Below are 21,750 nucleotides of genomic sequence, written 5' to 3' on the forward strand. Positions count from 1 at the left end.
ATAGGTTATTAGGGAAGAAAAAAGGTGTCCTGAAGTAATAATCTGGAGCTTCTTAAAGTTGCTACAGTGCTTTGGGCCACTGACCCAAACCATGGCATAATAGTTGCTTGTAAGAGCTGGAAAGGATTTCTAGACAATGTTTGCCCCAGCTTGCTGGCGTTACACTAGTTAAGGACTTGATTCTGGAAGGTGCTGGCCTAGCTTCAGAAAAGCACTTGAAAGTGTTCAGTTTCAATTAAGCCTGTCAGACATGTTGAATTCAGTGAGGCTTTTTGCATGCTTACTTAGTGTTAAGCATATGTTATAATTGGCAGGTAAACCAGGCCCAGAGTGACCTGCTCTCTGAGCTCCACTTGGTCAGTTTGTGTGCTAAACCACTATTATAAAAATAAATTAAAACCAAACCAGAACAGTTCTGAATTGCTGTCCTTATGCCCCAGCTGCGGGTGCCAGTGACAAGTCCCACCATCCATACCAATGCACCACGCTCCTTGTGTTAGGTCAGGTAACGCAATCTGTCACCCTTTTCTCAGTGTGAGTTTAGGATCAGTTCTTGAAACACCTGATAACACTGAGGATAGATATTGCTCACCGAATCCTCAGTTCCTTCTATTGCATGTCCCTCTGCAGAGCCGGTGCAAATCCCAGCCTTGCTGCCCCATGTGCGTGTCGGCTCTCACACAGTCACGAGGCTTGGGTGTAAAAACAAACTACAAGCTGAGCGAATGCCATGCAGTGACCATGAAGAGATGGGTTTTGCTTGCCTGTCCTCAACATTCTTGTCATTTACTGCTGATGGGTTCACAACTGGGTTTAGAAAATCAGAGATGAAAAATAAACAGTTGGTAGAACTGAACCAGCCTTCAGTAGGGTGTCCTGTTCTTTACAGTTGATGCCTTTTTCTGCTTGGGAGCCAAACATGCCTATTGACTGGCCATAAACTTCTCCAGGGAAAGAAAGAAAAGCCTTTCTAGTCAGATGGTATTCACAGATGGGCTGGCCCATATAGTAGTTTTGCTCCTTCATTGTCCCCATAAGGTGCTTGCAGCCTGAAAGGAGTGTTTGGTTTAAGTGCTGTAGTGTAATAGGTGCTTGTCTTTTGGAGACTTCACCCAGGCCAGTGCTTCCCTGAATGCCATCTCAGGGCTCTCTAGAGTCGATGACAGAGGCTTGTCAGGATGAGGGGTGCCTGAAGACGAAATGGATGCACCACCAGCTGGGCTTGAACATATATGGCAAATCCACATGCCAGGGAAGTCTTATACATAGATGCCAAGTCTTGGCACGATTCCCACCAGGGGTATTTTCTGTTACTGAAGCTTGAACCAGTAGGTCTGATGATGCTGCAGTACCCATCACATGTAAATACAATTTTTCTTTAATATTTATTTATTTTTCTACTCTTCTCTTTTTTTTAAAAGGCAGTTCAGAAGATTTATATTGTACGTAACGGGGAAGTGAATAATACCAGCACTTATGGTTCCTTATAGTTATGTTTTGAAGATGGCATAGTAGTCAGGTAGAATTGAACTGCTACGGTCTATGAAACCTAAAACACAAGGCAGAGGGGAGGGAGAGAAATAGTAAGACAATATCCTCATGTGCATGTTGTACATAAAAAAGCCTGTAGAGCTAATTGCTACCGTGACACCATCAGGCAGCTCAATTCCTGCAGCACTGACATCAGCCATGCTGCACTGCAGACCCAGAACAGTCACACACACTTCTTGGTCCTCACCAGTCTGACACACAGTTCATAGGCAGACGCTCTTTGCACCAAAACCTACCAAATACAGTAATATGCTTTGGGTCTACCCTGTCAGATCCCTGAGCGAGTTATTGCACACCAGCCACTCCTCCTGCAGACCACACCATGACTGATTCCACAAAAATTGTCTGCTTTAGACAAACCGTATGCTCCTCAGCCAGAAAGATGTGTATACAGTTCACGTACGATTATTCCTTAGTGTTGGAGGTTAAAGAGGCAAGTAGTGCTAAAATGGCCATGCTTTCTGCCAGTACACCCTGTGCCGGGAGCCGTGGGTTTGTCAGCTCTGAGAGGGTTTTTTATTTAAGCTTTGATTTTTCACTCTATTATGAATTAATTAATGTGTCCCACTAGTAAAGCAACACTCACATTCTTTGCTCAGTTCATGCCACTGCTTAATGACATGAATAGCTCATTACCTTGCTAATGATGTTATAACGCTGATTTATCTATGTTTGTTTAATGGAATTATTCTACTTTGTTTAAGCGTCCTTCTTTCAAGTGCATACTTCCCAAAGCCACTTACTTGTCTAACCAGCAAGTCGTGCTGAACTTCAGACAAGACCTTACTCCAATTTCTATTACATCAGCTATAGCTCCGACTATGCCTGGCTCAGACTTAGCAAGACAAAGCCACTCAGTAGCTTTCAGATACAGTGTCACCTCAAAAGGGTCACGGCTCACCCCAACACTGTGAGAGAAGCAAAACACTGCCCAGAAACCTGTGAAAGCCAAGCAGCTGAGAGACTTCTGGAAAACTAAACGAATCTCTACGTTTGTGGAATGCTAAAGGCCTCATGGAAGTCAATGGAACTGTCAGTTGTAGCTTGACTCCTTGTAGCAACACTCCCTTTAAAACAAAACAGCCTCATCCTTTCTAAATGTGTCACTGCTTTCCTGGAGGAGTGAGCCAAATGTCCCTCAAAGGCTGAGTCACTGGGGTCAACAGATTTAGGCCAACTGCACACCCTAAAGCTTCTTCCAGACTTTGTTGCTTAAAGGCAGCTGGCTTGTCTCCAGCAGCACTGTGTTACTGCAAACCCTGGTGCAACCACCCTAACACATGCTAGGAAGTAGAAGCAAGATCGTTTCTGCAAGGGAATATGTGCATTATACATGTGGTGAATTTTAATATAATTATTAATTTATACACATAAAAATCCCCTAATACAAAATTAATTTTGCCCTAAGCTTTTCTACATTATTCTTAACAGTACTGACTGCATATTTCATGAGCACCTGATGAGTGTATTAATAAACGGGCAGCTCGAGTTCTGCACTGGATCTGACTGTCACTTGTCTCCAAAACCTAACACCTGTCTGTCTTTAACAGCGAGCAGGGGTTAAGGTCGATTTGCAAAGGCCTGGCTTCAGCTGAAATGCCAGGAGTTCAGCTCATCTCAGCATCAAAGCCAGAGCAGGCTCAGCACAGGCTGCGTGAGGGGATGTGTCCTGACCTTCCAGCATGCCTTGGCCCTAGCCTGTCAGAGAGGAGGGTTAGTTTGGGGTCATGGATAATTCATCAGTCTCTAACCTTTTTAACTAAAAAAAAAAAACAACCCACAACCCAAACCTAAAAGTGTTAAGAATAATACCTCTCATCATGCTAATCTTGCTATTTCCCCACCACATTGCCTACAGCAGGATGTGGAGGGCAGGACTGAGCAATCTGTGTGTGGGACACACACAGTGTGGAACAGCTGTACGCTCAGTGGGGTTTGGGTGCACACTCATTCATGCCTTGCTATGTGCTGCCTCTGCAGGAGTTCCCTGTCCTCCTTTAGGCACCCACACCACTTACTTCTAATATCAAGAGAACACACACACAGTTAGAGCATCAAGACTTAAAAAATAAAGGGAGGTTACATGTCATTAAGCAGACAGCACACGGCTGCGTAACGCCACGTAATGGGGCAGCACGAGTCTGCCTGTGTGAGCTTCTTTTACAGCCTGTAATTCTACACGTTGTCTAGACCTCATGGTGTGTTTAGCCGGTGCTGGAGAAGCAGCTGCTGGGTTTTTCTTTTGAAATCAACACTATTCATTGATAGCCTTAAAAAATTAATCTCAGCTTACCTTGTTAGATGCCTACTTAATTCATGAACTTCCATTTCACTGCTTTTAAATTCATTAAGCTCTTTTCGAATGGCTGCCTGCAAAGGACAAATAAACTCATAAATGTATAATTGAAAGAGATCAAAATAAGTTCACTTTGTTCTCAGTATATTAGAAGTGAAGAAAAACATAAAGCTTTAAAATATGAAAAGGAACAGAGATAAACATGTTCTAAATCACATAAAGGGAAGAGATAAATGCTTCATTGGAACTGCTTGATTTGAAAACGTATCAGAGATAATACAGATACAGAACCCAATTCTGCTTATTATGTAAACACTTTCATGTACAAAATGCAAATTAGCATAAGCATGAGTAAAAAAACCATGCACCAGTTTGTCAAACACAGCAATCTGTTCCAGAGCTGGACTGTCAGTAAACTGGGCCTGAATCCTGCCAAGCTCACGCTTGAGGTGTCTCCTGCCTTTATGCGGGCCTGAATTTCCTTGGGTGAAGTTACCTGAAGCAGCTGAGGTTACTTGGGAGGAAAAGAGGGATACCTGACTCCCTGCCCTCTGCTCCACCTCAGATTGCGGCCCTCTGACCCAGCTGTGACATTTATTGAGCTGATGCCACACACTAATCAGCAGAAAACTAGCCACAGGTGGTTGTATTCAGCATCTGCAGGAGACCCAGTGACCCACAGCCTCTGTGGTTTGTCCATGAGGGAAAAGAAAAGCAGGGGTGACGGGCAGGAACACAAATATTGAAGAATAAAAAAATAGAGGGGTGACTTGGAAGGACTCAGCTTTGTTGTAGAGACGGTGCTCAGCAAAACTGGCTCAAGTCCCAAACCTAGAGTCAAGGCTTCTGACAACCCTGCGGTATTTGTAGATCATGAGTGAGTTTCACTGTGAGCGTTTGGAGAGGATGTGCAAGGTGGCTGCCGTGGCCTAATGCTCCCATGGGTCCAAGGTGTGTGCCGCTGCTTTTCCCTGTGACACTGAAAACACCAGCATCAGCGGGTGCAAGTGGCACCTGGTCCGTCAGGAATTTTTCTGATGGAGGAAATCTAAACTGCTACAAACAGCATGAGCACAAACCAGGGGTTTTGCAACAGCCACTGGTCCAGCCACTAACTACCTTTGCCTTGACAGGCCCTAAGTGATAGGTTTTGTGGCTGTGATCCACAGAATGGGCCGCTTGTGCTCTTTCTGCACAGCTTTGGCTTTTTATTTACCTAAGAAATGTCTGTCGGGCTCTGCTTCCATCAGGACAGAGTGACAGCAGTGCAGCAGCTCAATGGCCTGCCTTCAGCAGACCAATTTGCTACGTAAGTGACTGTGAAGGAGGCCATGTAGGCTGCTGACTCCCCCAAGGTCTGACACTGATTTCCCTCTGCATCCCTTGTCTGTTGGAGAGATTTAAAAGTGCCTTTTTTGTTCCTCTCACAGTCAGACTTGGCAAAGATGAAGTCAGACTGAAGGCAGTTCCCTACATGCAGCACACAGAACAAGATCTACTGACAAACACAGAAGTCCATTACTAAAATCTGTTTTTCAATAAACCTCGCCTGTGCTGACCAATGGAGACAGTTACTGAATCAAAGCTCTGGAAGAAAATAATCTTTCAGAGGATGTTGTAGCTTTGTCAGGCATTGTGGAGTTGATTCCAATTTGTCTGGCTACCTTTTTTCTAGCAGTGGGGAAAAGCAGGTCATCTGAATGGCAGAAATCAGAATACTGGCCACGGGACCCAAGCCAAAAGAGAAATATCTGCTTCCTTATGCCACAAGGGGCATTAATATTAGAGGGACAAACAAATCTGCTTTGCTGAGAGAAGATTCATTTGGAGAACTTAGGCCCTTTGGTCTGGGTACTGACTTTTGCACATGCATTTTAAAAAAGAAAAAGTGAGCTCAAAGTACTTTGCCTTAATGCTGAATTCTTTATCAGGCTACATTTAACAATAATATTTAATACGTGTTCTTTTCACAGGCATGGGATGAGGAAGGCTCTCTGGACACCAATCTTCTCCCTTCTCAGCTGAAGTTTCTCCTTGCCTTTCATCCCAAACAGGGATCTCTCAAAGGCTGCAGAACCACCTGGAGACAGATTTCCTTCCTCATCTACTAATTGAGAGAATAAAACTAAAGCAGTTGTCTAAGATCTTGTCCAACAGGGTGAGACAAAACGGGAAAAGCTAATTTAACCCAGTATGTTACGGCCTGTGGGCAGTCCAGAGGAAGATTTTCTGTTTTTCAGATCAGTTTACGCTACATTCACTTACCCAAAACTAAACTGAAAAAAGCCCTGTCAAGGAGTAAACCAGTGCTCATGAAACTATACAAGTCCTTTGGTTAAATTATACAAGTGTAATGGGCTGCCCTTTCCTCTGGGAACAAAACCAAGAGCACCATAAACGAGTGGCATGGCCAGAAACTCCACTCCTGTCTCTCTCTAAACATTTGACATCATGGTCTCCATTGCTGCATGAGTCCCACAGCAAAGAAATAGGCAAGGCTTGAATTTAGGTACCTGAAAGTCTTTAGAAATACATGGACATTACAGAGTGACTGAAAGCATGGGAATCATTGATCAGCCTCATAGTCCTCTTGTCTTACAGTGGCCATAAAACATTTAGATCTTCTTCCTGAGGCACCATTAAGACCCTCAAAATGTGACTGATATGATTTGCCAGCAATTTAAGCCCTCTGCCACCAACGCCACCAATGTCTCTGACACCAGAGACACCACTCAGTGAAAGTCCCACCAGTGCTCGGAGGACATCACTCTCAGTACCAAAGGTGTCTGTCCTTCGTCTGCAGGGCTCGTGCAATTTCGGTTTAGTGCTTTCTGTGGCAGAAATCCTGAGTAAAGGCCCCTGTTGTAACACACTCGAGAGAAGTTACCTGGCTTCAGTGGGATGGAGCATTTTTGCACCCAGGGCTGCTCCATCCTGACACAGCAATTCTGGCAAGACAAACCCAACAAACAACATGGCTGCCACCAAGACTTTTCCTCAAAAGCCTTGATATCCTTTCCTCTCTGTTTAAAAGGTGTAATGCTGCTAAGCTTGCTCCTAGTTTCCACACATAGAGGAGCCTTCTTGCCAAAGATTTATGACTCAAACAACAAACCTTGTGAATGAGAAGAAAATACAGGTGTGTGGGGAAGGGATGTCAGGTGCAGGTTTATTCCTTGATGGCCATGGGAGCTGTGGGATCTGCACGATGCCATTCGCTGTGACATGCTCTAGCTGTTCAGAGCACGGCTCTCCCAGAGTTGCTCCACTTACTTTGTCGGCGGCTGTGAGTCGTGTCCAGGGTTTGTCCGCCCTCCTGTCATAGTCCTGCGCATCTGCCACTTCCACGTAGTCACTGAAGCGGATGAGGATCTTCCTCTCACGTAGCTCTTCTACTGTGGGCCTCTGACTCAGCTGCAGGTTTGAGGAAGGAGTGGAAAAAGACATCAGGACGTCACTTTTTATGGGGGTTTATTTTAGTACAGCCATCACTATGATTGTAAGAGGGTTCAGACATTCCCGGTACCCTTCTTTCTGTCAACCCTTCACAGAATTGCTACTTGGGAGATAACCTCTTGTTACAGCACCTTGAACATCATCCCACCTTGCTGCTGGAGCAGCTCACTGTTTGGGAAGCAGCTATGGCTGGAGACCCTAATCCCAGGCTGAAGTTGATCACCCCTGCCAGAAATGAGAAGTAACACAAGAAAGTCTTCTAGTGCACTCAGGAAGAGGCAAAGACCACAAGACAATTTTAGAACTACCTGCACAGGCTGTATGCTCCCCAGCCTTGAGCTGCTGTGTGTGCTTACGTGCTGCCTGGGAAGGGTCAGGCAAAGGCTCCTGCCCTGAATTATGCGCAAAAGGTGACAAACTACCTTCCTTACCATTCTGATATTCTGCAGACTTGTCCTTACCTCCAGAAAAGGTAGGCAGGATGATGCCTAGTGCTTATTGAACTTGTCGCTGTATGCTGCAGCTCTATTTTGTGTCACAGCACATTTGACTTTTAACAGTTTACATTGCATACTACAAGCCAAAAAAACCCCCAACAACTGCAAGGGTGGATTGTATCATGTAAAGAAAGCATCTGCACCGTTCCAAAGCATTTCTGTCAAATTCCACAGCAGAAAAGGAAGCCACAGTCAAAACTCTCCTCTCAAATGAGAAGCAGTAGTGTGCTGGTAGTCTGCGTATTATACAGTCAGTTACATAAGCTAGGGACAGGAATTGGTTTTCAGGGATCAATTCTCCTTGGATGCACAGCATGCTGGTTAATGTCAAAAGTAATTACACAACTGGTTCTGAAGAAGGTGCTACACATATGTGTGCACATGGCTGTACATTAGCTGCAGAAGTCTCACTATTGGAATCAAACATGAGACACCAGGAAAAATAGTATCCTGCTAACACTTAGCTACACAGTGTATCGTACTATTCCCACTCACTAGGAATAGGTGTGTGTTGCAATAATTCACCCTTGTGAATAATGGAAGGTCTAAATATTTCATAAAATGCTTGAGACTATTCTGCAAAGTTACTTAGGCTCTTGAATCCACTTTCCTCCAAAATTAAGTATCTCAGTTCCCTGCATTTCATCTTCCAGGGAGAATTAAAAGATTCAAACCAGCCAAGATGCTAAGTGGAGGGTGAAAAATACCATCACTCTCTGGCATTTGGGTGCTGATGCAAGATAGCTGCACCCCCCCATCCTGCCTCTAGCTTTAAATACCTGTGTGCTTGTTCTTGGCATGCGTGGTTGCCTCTCTCTTCTCTTTTTAGGAAAGATGGTTGCAATGGGAGGTGACAGTGGGGTTGCCCTCCTTACACCGATAACCTTGAGCTCATAAACTGGGTTCAAGCACTTCATGCAGAGTCTGCAGAGGGGAACTAATGCCCTGCTTGTGAGATGCTCAGGAGGACAGAAATGAGGTTCTATCTCTCCTGGCTGCACCCCAGCCATTTTGTACACACCAAAGGCAGAGAAAGGAAGGAACTTCCTTTCTGTTTGTTACGCAGAAAGGAAGTGTAACCACTCTACCACGTAATGCCCTCGCCTAGGACAGGCGGCATCAGTCAAGTCACAGCTCAGCAGTTCATGTATTGCCTCCAGAGCCATTTTATGGTAACTTACGACATTTAATAGGGGAAAATCTCCTTGCTGGTTTGAAGAACAACTTTGAAACTTCTGAATATTGCAAGGATCATAGAATCATAGAATAGTTAGGGTTGGAAAGGACCTTGAGATCATCTACTTCCAACTCCCCTGCCATGAGCAGGGACACCACACACTAAACTGTGTCGCCCAATGCTCTGTCCAGCCTGACCTTGAACACCGCCAGGGTTGGAGCATTCACAACTTCCTTGGGGAACCCCTTCCAGTGCCTCACCACCCTCACTGTGAAGAACTTCTTCCTTAGATCTAACCTAAAGTTCCCCTGTTTAAGTTTGAAGCCATTCCCCCTTGTCCTACCACTCCACTAGAGTATGAAGAGTCCCTCCCCAGCATCCCTGTAGGCCCCCTTCAGACACTGGAAGGCTGCTCTGAGGTCTCCACGCAGCCTTCTCTTCTCCAGGCTGAACAGCCCCAACTTTCTCAGCCTGTCTTCATACGGGAGGTGCTCCAGCCCCCTCGTGGCCCTCTTCTGGACTTGCTCCAACAGCTCCATGTCCTTTTTATGTTGAGGACACCAGAACTGTACACAGTACTCCAAGTGAGGCCTCATGAGAGCAGAGCAGAGGGGCAGGATCACCTCCTTTGACCTGGTGGTCACACTTAAAATTAGACAGTTTTCAAAAAGCAAAAGGCATACACAGCAGGCATAATTTTTTGGCTTTTTTTAGACAACAGGATAAATGTATCTGGGCTGGGAGTACCCTGTCAGAAAAGCCAGAGGGCACAATAAAGTAGACTGAAACACGTTTAGATTTTAAAATGTTACTTTTCGTTCTAATGGAACAAAATTGTCTCTTCAGCCTGCAGCCCTGATACCTACACCTAAGTCACCTGCAAGCTAAATATACACTGCAGTTAACAGAGGAGCTTTTAACACAAGTAAGAAAACTGAAGTGCTATCCCACACTTGGAGTATAATCCCAGTTAGACTATCAATCAGTGAGGTTTCTCTCTGTCCTGAACTCATCTTGAATGTGATTACAAACTGGTAGGTTTTCCTAGTAGCCCTAGTACTAGGAGCTGCAGGTTTGTTAGCACTGACACATTATTATCCAGATAGCACAGCAGAGGTTTGCTTCTGATTATTTAACATCTAACCCCTGACTATGGAAACAGAGAATTTTCATGCTGAAATAATATGAGAAAACTCAAAAATTTCAAAGGGTGAGACTCCATCTTTACTTGCCTCAGCTGCTTCTTTTTGCACAACAGCATGCATTAAGGATGAATCACCAACCTTATCTCTACATTTCTCAGCTTTTAACGTTTCAGGACATAGCCTAGATGTTGTTTCATCTTGGAATGGATTTTTTTTTTCCTCAATAAAATGTCTTACTACATTGATGACACCGACAGAATACGAAATGCTGTGAATTACGCTCTGTTTTCCTAAATGGCTACAAGGAAAGCAGGAACTGCTACAAGCTTTCCAAGCTGGAAGAGGCCTTTCAAGAACTGACCAGCTCCATTTCACAGCTTCTGTGAGCTCTTGACATTACCCAGTTTTCAGATTTGTGCTAATCAAAGCAATTAGCAAGTTCATACAAAGAAGAAGGCAGGTGGCTGTTGGTACACTGAGACACGCCGTGCCAAGTGTTGGCCATAGGCAGTGTCAAGAAGGCAACAGCACTGAATGCCACAGCAGTGGTGGTGCTTCTGCTGGCAATGTGAATTCATTGCTGATATTTACCTCAATGCTACGCGGGGTCTTAAACAGCTAATCTGGTTTGCTTGGTGTGCTGAGTATGTGTTGAAATCAAAAAAATTATGGTAATATCAAGTCACGTAAGTAAATTCTCATGTCTGCAAATGTACAAAAGTCAAATCAGGTGCATCACCTGCACGTTTTATGTAACTGAAACCCTTTGGTGGGTGTGAAGAACAGTGGAATGAATTACACATGAAAAAATGTCAAGGGCATAAGCACATTATGAAACTTTGGTGCTAATGTGCATTTTTCATTCTTAGGTGACACCTGAATGCAAGACAAACTAAAAGCTGCTGCTTCTCTTCCTCTGAAGTCACACAACTGTTACTGTACATTGTTTCTAGATGTCCTGCCTTTGCTTCAGAAACCCGCAGTCAGTGCAATTTCAGGTGCTTATACACCCCATCAGAGTGGTGGGCAGTGTCCCCACTGCCACAGAGCAGCTGGAGCAAGTGAAACACAGAGACCAAACGACCAGCTCAAGGTGACCCAGGAGGCCTGGGGCAGAGCTATGAACAGAAAAAAATGCACTGATTCTTGTGCCAGTGCTCTGGCTGTGATAGAGTCCTGAAATCCACAACTTATACCACATAGTTCATGTGTAGCCATAAGTCTACATATATTTACATATATAAACACACAAAAACTACATTCAGTACATCAAAATGCCAATCTGATCACACTAAATGTAAAGAGAGGGACAACCACACCAAATGGTTTTCTAAAAACAATTAATTAAAGCTACAGTAATTGAACAGTTAACAAACTGCCCTGACTCTTTCTCATGCCATTGCAGGTGTTTCTTGTGAGCTGTTAAGCATGAGGTATGTTTGGGCTACCCAGAGCACCCTTAACTCTTAAATAGGTGGGGAAACAGATCTGCAGAACAGACGCAAAGCAGCTCCACTGTAGGTGTCAGTTCACTCTCTGTTCATGTTGAAGGCACATCTCACCTGAGATCTCACCTTGGAGTTTACTTTTATGACCTGTGAGCTGCAGCCTCTTGGGTGAAAAATGCTTATTACTACACAGTCCTTCTTGCTCAATACCTGACAATGAACACTGATTCTTCTAACAGGCAGAAGGAACTGGGCACATTTGTAACTTCCAGTAAAAGGACACAGCCAATGACACAATGCAAGTGCCTTCACCAGGCAGTGGTGCTCCAAGGGGCGAGAAGGGTCTTCCTGAACTGTGTGGCAAGTGACCTCATTATTTGAGTGTGAACCAGGGCAAAAATCCCTTTTGAAGTAAATGGATTTGTATTAATGCAAAACCAGCGTAAAATAAATGAGGACAGGACCTCCCATGTCTTGTCACTGAAGGTCAACTTTTCATGTGTATATTCTGGATCACTGGAGATAGAAACAGGCACATTTCAGGCTTCAATACCAAGCCAATTTGCAAGGGAAGGTTTTACACAAACCCCTTTGTTCTTGGCATGGGAAATGAAGCAAACCCAAGCACTGCCACCAGGTAAAGTGGAGGGGGATATATACTCTTGCTAGTCTGGTCTTGGGATTTAGTCAAATGCAAAATGCTGAGTTTGCTCCACTTGTTGTGTTGTCACTTCACTGTTGCCTACTTTGTTACCTTGCAAAAATGTTCAGGTTGTTATTTAAGGCCGAAACCAAGGTGAAAAACTACAGATCCTAACTACCAGTGCACACAACCCGTCTCCTTTGTTCCTCACCTTCTGTGGTAAGACGCAGGAGCAGGACATGATGAAAACGCCCCAAAGACCTTTCCTTCTAAGTGCAGTTTATCCAAATTAACCCCAAATCTCTTTTCTTCTCTGACTTCTCCCTCTCTGCTGCTTCCCTCTCATGAATCCCACCTCTCTCAAGAGTTCATTATTTTGAACAGCCCGTGCTGATGCAAGCCAGCAGAGGTGAGTTAGAGAAAAGATTGAACAGCAAGATATTTCCCAGTGAGGCATCAGTGAACAGAATGTTTAAGATGTACCAGGGCAGGAATTCAATGGGAGCAAAGATTTCAGATTATTGCATGGATTTTAAGATGCAGCCTCACCTCATTCATCATTTTGGTTGTTGATGTGATGGCTACAAGATTTTTAGTTTTGAGCGAGACCTCTGGGAAACATTAGCTATTGACAGTGGGGGATAGGAGGCAGTAAACAGCTCTGGGGAACAGGAAGCTTGATGCTATCTGAGAGAAGTAAAGGTAGGAAAAGAAGAGTTTTATTCCTCTTTGCATGTGATTTGTAACATGTTCTGTTAATCCAGGTTACGACTCTCTCTCTGTAATGGAAGTCCTCAGGAAGAGTTCAGGCTTCTGTTAATTGCCTTGGTGGTCAGCTAAATTGACCATGGTTCAGAGCGGATACATTCTTAGTATTAATTCTTAGGAGTCCAGATCTCCTCATGGAAGGGACCCATCTACACCACTTCTCCCAGAGGGCGTCTGCACATTAATGTTCTTGGAATAGGCTTCTGGGCCAAAAGCAGTGCTCAGAGAAAAAAACCTTCCTAATCCACATGTCCCTCCACTCAAATGATGCAAATCCATGTGCCTAAAGTTGCTCAGTGTGCCCCAAGGGGCAGGGAGAGGGAGCACAGCGGTGGCTGGATGTGCAGAACCCATCACAGGCATCTCACGTGACAGGCAAATACACTTCACCTTTCCGTGGGCAGGAGGGACACGAGCTATGGAGAACTGCACCAAACAGCATTTGCCTCCATTTTGTTCTTTGGATGGCAGCTAATCCCTGTGCCCGGTTAATTTGGAGTTAGATGAGTCTGAGAGGATGAAAAGTGCTTAAAGGGGCAGCTCGCTATAGGTCACCTGATCTAAATTTTCTTTTAGAAATTGCCTGTCCAGATGATGAATTCAGCTGGATATTTATTGCTGACTTTATAAGGTGTCTAGACCTAGCAAGGTAATCTTACTTATTACAGCATGTCATGTTACAACTTATCATCATAATACTGCAACAAAATGTCAGCGATAAAGGAACTTTAAGAACAGCTTCTTAATGGATGAAGCGGGTTGTTCCCTTGGAATTGGAATGATGTCACTGAAAAAATCAGGGACAATAGCAGTTATTACAGTGCAAGGTCAAAAGTCTCATCACCAGCTTCTGTAGAACCCCCTTCCCTTCTTATTACCATCTACACATGGTTGCAAGGAGGCAATGTGGCATATTTTCCTTATGTTGAATTTACCCCGGGGGCATGTGTGTGCATTAAAACTCAGTGCAAACAGAAAGGGCTGCTGGGCAAAACCACTTGCCGTGCTCCATTAAACTTCTGCTCAATCTGAGGTTTAAAATCCTTTTGTAATAAGACTTCAGTACAAATCAACAGAAGGAGTCTGCCACTCTGCTGCAGACACAGTGACACATCTGGGACATGCTCATGAAAGACAGAGCTGGGGAATAACAACTATTTTTGCAGGATTCACTAGGTGGCTGGCATTTCTAGCTGTTATCTATCCACTTACACACTTTATTCACTTCTTTCCTCTAGCGATTTCTGTGCTTTTATGACAGTACGTTTGGTAGGTGAGAAGAAAATTTGTTGTTAGACCAGGCCTGTGGTTCTTTTTCATGGAAATTACATGTGTCACTAGATCAATTTACAACAGTTTAAAAAGATGATCAAAATCAAAACAATACCAAGTCATGTTGTTTCCAACCTCACAAACATGGGGGAGAAAAATCTCTACTAGAGAAGAAGCCACAAAAGGCTGAAAGGAATGTTACTGGGAACAGGGGCATGAACATTAAGGAGCCGGCTGCCAGGGGCTGAGACTGATGCTGCTGTCACTGCTGTTCCTACTTGAAAGTGCAAATAAGACACAGAAATCCTGCAGAAGACTGCTGAGGTTTCAGGGAGCAGACACTATTGTGATGTTACAGCAGCCTGGATGTGTTAATTGAGCAGGTGGCTGTGGCCTCAGCCTGCAACAGACCATGCATGTGCTTTGTACCCTTCCTACAAAATAACGCCGGATGGGAACTGTATGGCGATAATGCTGGCTGAGTTATTAGCAAGCCCTCACTTTTTAGGCAGCAGATTGGATAGCTTTGCTTTTTATCTGTTACAGCCGTGCATCAAATGGCATCAAGCTTTGGATTGGATTCCTGTTTGTGTCTACCTGTCAATGCACAGGGAAACTGAAAGCCTGGTAAGATGGTATTTCTAGCCTTTGCGTAGAGCCTAAGTCCCATGAAACATCTGCAGTGCAGGTTCTTTCAGACAGTGCTACAAGGGAATGTGAGACCATCCCTGCCACTGTTGTCAGGAATTTAAGTGTCATAAAAATAATATTCCAGCTCTCTGGGCTGCATTCTTAGCTCCTGCAGACAACAGCAGTATTCTCCCATGGGTGAGCGAGAACCCTGCTTATTTACGTGAGCTAAGAATAAGGCATGAGATTTTTAACCATGAAAGAAAGCAGTTCAGCTCTCTGAATGCAACCTTTCCATGTATATTTAGAGCCCTTTCCTCATCATTATTTATACTGTGAATATTTGTAACCACATAGGTCAAAAAGACTAAGCCACCTAAAAAATGTACAGGAAGGGATCGGCACTGCTTCACAAGAATGTGAGTTCTTAGGGGGCTTTCTCCACCTCTGGAGATAGGAAATATGTCAGTGGTGAAATAAAGTTTATCCGCAGTAACAGGATGGATTATTGGCTATATATGTTGGGGCATCTGCAGACATTCACACCATCTGGGAAACTGAGTGTGCATATCTGAAATGACTGTTCTTCAGTTTTAAGAGTACATGAATTTCAAATGGGAGGAAAATCAAAACCAAACTATGCTTTTTTGTTCATCCTTCCCTGCCAATACAAGATTGTTTTCTGCACTATACACCATTTGTGAGTGCTTGTCTCTATTTAGTTTTAATGCCTCAAGTGACAATCTCCCTTTTCAGAAAAAGTTTATTTCCCAGTTTTATGCCTTTTTTTAGATGGAATTCTTGAATGCAATCAGCATTGTTTTAACTTTACTCTCTTCATAATGGCTGCAGAAGCCATTACATTTACAGGAAGCAGGGTTGGACCAGTGCTAGGCTCTCTTTGCTGTTCAAAGCTCCTTCAGTTATGACTTTTGTCTTGTTTCAAGATGTTACCAGCAATAGCTTGCAAAGTGGCTCCCTTCACTCTCTGGACTTAGACCTTGTAACATTGGTGATTTCTTTTAAAGATTGCTTTAAAGACTTTTTTCACGCTGTGCTTTTGAAAATGGTGCTGAGGAAAAGGAAAAAGGCAAACAACTGTGCAGTACGGAGAAAGTTACAGTAGTGTCATAATAGGATCAAAGTTGTTTCTCACCTTACGTGTTAATCTTCGCTTTATCTCTCGTTTTTCCTCCTGCTCCTCTTGCTCATTCCGGGCTGTAAAAGATTTACAAGTATCGTAACTGTGGACTCATCAGGCATGCACAGTATGCAACAAAATAAGCCTCTCCATCAGTATATTAATGTTTCAGGACCTCTCTGATGCACAGCATGTCCCTCTGGGGCTAGTGAACTTCCTCAATCCTTAGCTACCACACTTCTTCACACACTTCATAAAACATCTACAGCCTCCTTCCTTTCCCTGTGTTGGCACCTCTTCATGTGTGTCACTCTCTAGAAGGGCCAGGCAGCAAGACAGCTCTTCAGAAACTGTTATCTCCCTGCCCAAAGGCACGGTGGCCTTAGGGGGTTCAGCTACAATCCGGCTGGATTCTGTGAGGATGCAAGGTCAGTGGTTGGAAGAGAAACATACATTTCAGGGTTTTTTTCCATTTACAGAGTATTTCCTGCAGCTCCTCTTCGGAGAAAATGGAACAAAAAAATCAGAACAGGGATGCCAGGAAAAATCTGCAACTTCCCAAGACCTGAGCAGAGTGAGGAGTGAGTGTTCTTCATCATGAGCCTTCACAGCACACTGAGCACAAAAGCACATCCTAGGGCAATTCACTTTCAACATTAAGCCAAAAGATCAGGTTACAAGTTCATACCAGGGCAAGTCTCAAACATTATCCCTCAAGAAGACAGTAACATTTGAGTATACTAACTCTTCTTCAACTTAGGAGCAGGCTGTCATGCATGTCTTTGCATTGAACTTTACTGACACCACTAAGAGCCCAGGTTTCTAGGTTCTCAGCTCCTCAATCAGTCAGGATCTGTTCCCTCTGCTTTGTCGACAGCTGAACTGCTCCTTACTCCAATCATGCCAGTGTGTAACAAAAGAGAGCGAACACAACTCATCAGCTTTTCCAACAAGCGCCCTGTACCTCTGGTGTGATCCAGTTTTCACTCAGGTCTAGCTCTGGCAGGAATAACTCTCTGCAGGGGATATTACGGACTTCAAAGGCCAGTTTGGAATAGGTGGCTTGATTTAAATTGCCCAAATTTGGATCAAATTAAACCCAAGGAGGAATCTCATGTTGCCCTCCGCCGATCCTGTGGAAGAAGAAGGCACTTCTGGCAGAGTGGCAGAAACAAACCGCCAGCCTTAACTTCTTCAGCCATGAAAGCACACGTCAGCACTCTCACTACCCAACTGGGACCAGCCAAAAATAATATAAGGAGCCCCTAACCCAGTGGAAGTCTGTGCACAGTGGAGGAGATGCAATTTTTCAAACTAGGGCATTAAAAATTGTGGCTTTCTCCACGCAGAAACGAAACTATGGTTCAGAGACCACAGACGTCTCTGAGCAGGTGAGGAAGGCTAGGCTGGAAGCCAGGTTTCCGCTGCTCAGGGCAGTAGAGCTGAGAGGTCTATCACAACTTCTCCCTGACTTCACTGGACTAGGAAATCACCACCAAAGAGGACAAACAGCCAGTCGATGTTACGATGGTTTACAATATGCTGTTGATCCTTAAATGCCACTTCAACAAAAGTACTGCTTCCATTTTCAGGAGGAAGGAAACTGATACCGGAGAAAAAGAGCAGAAGACAGTGGGGAGACACAAATGGCTTTTAAAACGATAACTGGAATTCATACACTGATAAATGTATCTTTCCTCTTTCAACAGTTCCTGTCCCTACTGGGCTGGATTCTCTTCTAGCAATTGCTCCTCTAGCAATTTCGTTAGGAGGAGCTTGTCCGGCAAATGCCTGCTTTCAGAAATAGAGCCACTAATAAATCCTTGTAAGATTAAGCCAGAGGGACACAGTGCTAAGCAGAGACCACACAGAGTCAGGGTAGAACTGCAAGCAGCCAAGGAGTTATATATAATACTTAGTTATGGCCATTCACTTTTGTACTTGGCATAAGATGTCATTCTTTTGCCCTCCTCACCTCTCAGCCCAGCAACCCACCTTCAGAGAAGCCAGGCAGGCTGAAGGCCTCAGTCAGGTAAAAGCTGGTAATCAGGAATACGTTCTCCTCCAAAACCAGAAAGTGACTTCGTTTTAGCTGTTTTTTAAAAATTAGTTAACTCACGTCCATCTTCTGAAGCTACTGTTGCTTTATGTTATCTTATGTGTTCAGGAGATGCTGTGGGTGGGTGTGATTTTCAGGCCCGATTTCTGTGCTGGTGCGAAACGTCCCCTCGTACAACCTGAGACCCTCAGAGCCTGCCTAACCATCACTTTTGTGAGGAATCGATGCAATGGATGTGCCAAGCTGACGTCTGAACTACTTGTATCCATCAGAGAAGTGCCATGGGGGATGGGGCATGAGGGGGACTGAGGAATCCTTCCTCATAAGCTTGGCCAGCACGTATTAACTTCAAAAAGTGTTCTTCAGCCTTCACACTAACTGCAGGTCTGGACTCCACTCACTACATGCCTTTGACTTAAATAAGAGCCAGTGAATTGGGTATACTTCAGTGAAGGACCCTTCAAGCACCAGTGTCCCTGTCCTCTGTTTCTTTACTGTGGCTACTGTAATCTTACTGTTGCTACCAGCAAGTAATGGAACTTGTACAATGGCTGCTTTGCCCTTGTAATTCAATAAAGATGACCATCTCATAATTATTGCAGCAGCATGGAGCTAGAAAGTGATCACTTCATGTATAAAAACTGGCTGTCCAACCACATTTTGCCTATTTCTTCCCTGCAGAATGAGAAGTAATGCGGTTACACACGGTACCAAACATGACATTTACATCAAGGATCTTTCAGCTTTAACTGCAGAGGAAATCCTATGCGGCCTACTTGGGAACTTGCTGGGCTTTCTTTTGTGTCTATGTGTGTGACCCCTCCGAACTGGGCTTTTGCAAATTGTTCAACCTGCTTATGCAGAGAATTTACTCTCTTTTCGTTATCGCTGCCTATGTCTCTTTCTCTAGGTTCCATTATATTTATTGTAATTCTTCTTCTCGGAAGACTAGGGAAAGGACACAAAGTGATGTACAAACCAGACACTATTCACGTTTACTCATTTAAGGGTGAAGCATTTTTATGCTTTTTTTTAAAATTACATAACTATTTTAATTTTTTGTTCCTTTCCCGCTGTGTTTCACCAAAGTTGGGGTTCCTTGGAAAACCCACTTTACTTTTTCCTGTAATTATGAAGCTGTTTGTCTACCAAGACACACATGTTTTGGGGCAGATTTGTTCTTAGGAACCAAGCTATAAAAATTCCATTTAGAAAATACAATATGGTTCTGGATTCAGGGTAGTATTTTTAAACACATCCGTGTCATTTACGAGCTTTTATTCAATTAGAAAAGAAACTAATGTGACTCGGGATAATTCCCCTGAAATGTAAGAGATCTTCAGCTCGCTATGTGACTGCTGTGATCAGCAATGTGACCTTCAGGAATTGCTGCAAGGCACCCAGGATTGGAGATGCTGCCTTTCTGCTGATGCTGGTTCAAACCCTGCTGCCAAAGCAGTGGCCGAAGACCTCCACCTCCCCCCGGCCACGCTCCCCAGTGCCAGGGTGGTGTTTACTGGTCACGCACCAGTGCCAGGTGGTGCATGACACATGTTTGTTCATAAGTCCTGGGATGACAACATGAGCTGCCCAGAGAATTGGCCTCTGTCCCTCCTTGCCTGAGCCTGGCACCAGTCACGTCACAGGTTTCCCCTCCTCCAGCTGTTCTGCTACGCCCCTGTGAGGCAATCACATCTGGATGTGCCACTTATTTCCCCAGGTTCTGCCCCTGACTCCCTCCAGCAGCCAGTCATAGGAGTTAGGAGTAGACAGTACGAGCACAGCTATCAAAAGGGGGCTCGCCCCAAGCAAATGGCTTTTCTGGAAGCCTCGGGCTTGCCCACACTGCTCTGCTGTCCAGTCTTTTCTCCTCTTTGCACTGACAGTGGTGTCTCCTTTTTTCTCTTTGTCTGACGCGTAATAACATGATGAAAAGACCCCACTGAGCATTAACACTATCATTTACATGCTAAGAATCTGATTTTGAAATATTTAATCAATCAGTTCTGCTGATTTTCAGCAAATTAATCTTCTACCACATTTTTATGATTCTGTACAATGCAGTTATTTGAACAACAGGAGAAGGTAAATTCTGCTACCTAAAGAGACATTATGTATAGGTACCAGTTAGGAATACTTTTTTCTGCAGTAATTTTTAAAAATTTCCCTGGAATGATGCATTTGCTAACTTAAGACGGGAAGAACTTGTTTATTTTGTTTTCTGTAAGTAACAACAGTGAGATAAACAGATTTTTTTAATACTCAAACCACTTCAATGTGAGTAAATAAACTGTAGTTTTTTTCCTGTTCATTCATAAGATCACAAGGTTTGTGCTGGACTTTGTCCTGCTTCCCTTGAAGCTGGTGGCAATATGTCCAGTAACTTAACACAGATCAGGGTCTCTAAATGGTATTTTGTCCCTTTAAAGTATCATATGTTGAAGATCTACCAGCAAATTTTTGGCTGATTTAGAGGAAGAGTTTCAGAGGAACATTTCAGGGAAATAAGTATAAGTCACATTGGTTTCTTTCTTCAATTGAATAAAGGCTCCACCTAGTCTAGATTGCTGTAAAGATTTTAGGAAAACTAATCAAGCCATGCCCTAATGTCTTTGCTAACTTACAACAGGATGCTCATCATCTGTGTAAGAGCTGCACTTTTCAGAATGACTGACCCTCTGGAACAGGATTTACAAAAGAGATCTAACATCTGTTTTTTTTTCCCCATAGATAGTTCATTCTTGTGAATTTACTGACTCTGATTTTAAAGAATTGCAGCTCTAGATGTTGCTACAGACTTGCATGCTTATTTGCATTTATGATGCACTTTTTAATTATTAATGATTAATGTACAGAATAGTTGATACTTCATTAAAAACACCCAACATACGCCTAAACTAACCCAAAGTAACTGGCTTCACGTTAAATGTCAGCAGTATCAGGACTCACGTTTCAGTATGTTCCTCTGCTCCAATTCTTCAGCAGTTGGCCTCTGGCTCAGTCGTCTGCGAAAAAAGTCCAAGATCAGTTTTTGGACCATATCACATTCTGCTCAGTTGTCAGTCTTGAAAAGTTATTTTGGGGTGTGAGAGGCAGAGCAGAAGGCACTGACACTGCTCCATTATGTACTTGGTACGCCTGGACCATGCGTGACACAGACTATGCTGCGCTTTCACAGTTTCCTCTGTTTTCAACTCATGAAAGACAAAATATGTTATGTCATCTTAGGCATGACTCTCCCACCCCTACCCCAGGCAGAGCTGCTGAAAGCTAAGCCACACAGATGTCTCCACTTAATTTCCTTCCTCCCATGCTTGCTTCCTGACTCGTGCAAGTATTTCTAGCTAAGACCCTGCTAACTGTCTCGCTGCCCTCTTGCCAGCCTCTGGACTGTGCCCTGTTTGTTCAAACAGCATTTGAACACACAGACAGGCCACAGAAAAAACAAGGGATGGCTTGGCAGCACTGATGATAGAACAATAGCAGCTACCCTCCTCCTCCACACCCTCACTGCCCTCCTCCTCCTCTTGTGGCTTTTATTAAATCTCATATTGAAGGACCAGCGTGACTCCTAGTCAACCTGTACGTAATAGGGTCACAAAACCCACAATCTAATTACAAATGGGGTCCCCAAGCACATAAATGATCTGAATATTCAGAATACAAA

General features: G+C 43.9%; 1 protein-coding gene across 1 annotated transcript; it reads right to left on the reverse strand.

Annotated features, from left to right (window-relative positions):
• Positions 1-1,417: 1,417 nt before the first annotated feature.
• Positions 1,418-21,468, reverse strand: PHACTR1 (phosphatase and actin regulator 1). The gene is made up of 5 exons (XM_010017665.1): positions 21,033-21,468; positions 16,040-16,101; positions 7,121-7,261; positions 3,845-3,921; positions 1,418-1,549 (listed from the first exon to the last, which is right to left on the reverse strand). The coding sequence occupies exons 1-5, from the start codon at positions 21,121-21,123 to the stop codon at positions 1,534-1,536; spliced, it is 387 nt and encodes a 128-aa protein (XP_010015967.1). The 5' UTR covers positions 21,124-21,468; the 3' UTR covers positions 1,418-1,533.
• Between the last annotated feature and the right edge of the window lie 282 nt (positions 21,469-21,750).

Source organism: Nestor notabilis, unplaced genomic scaffold (genome assembly GCF_000696875.1).
Source record: "Nestor notabilis isolate BGI_N333 unplaced genomic scaffold, ASM69687v1 scaffold6937, whole genome shotgun sequence".
NCBI lineage: Eukaryota > Metazoa > Chordata > Aves > Psittaciformes > Psittacidae > Nestor > Nestor notabilis.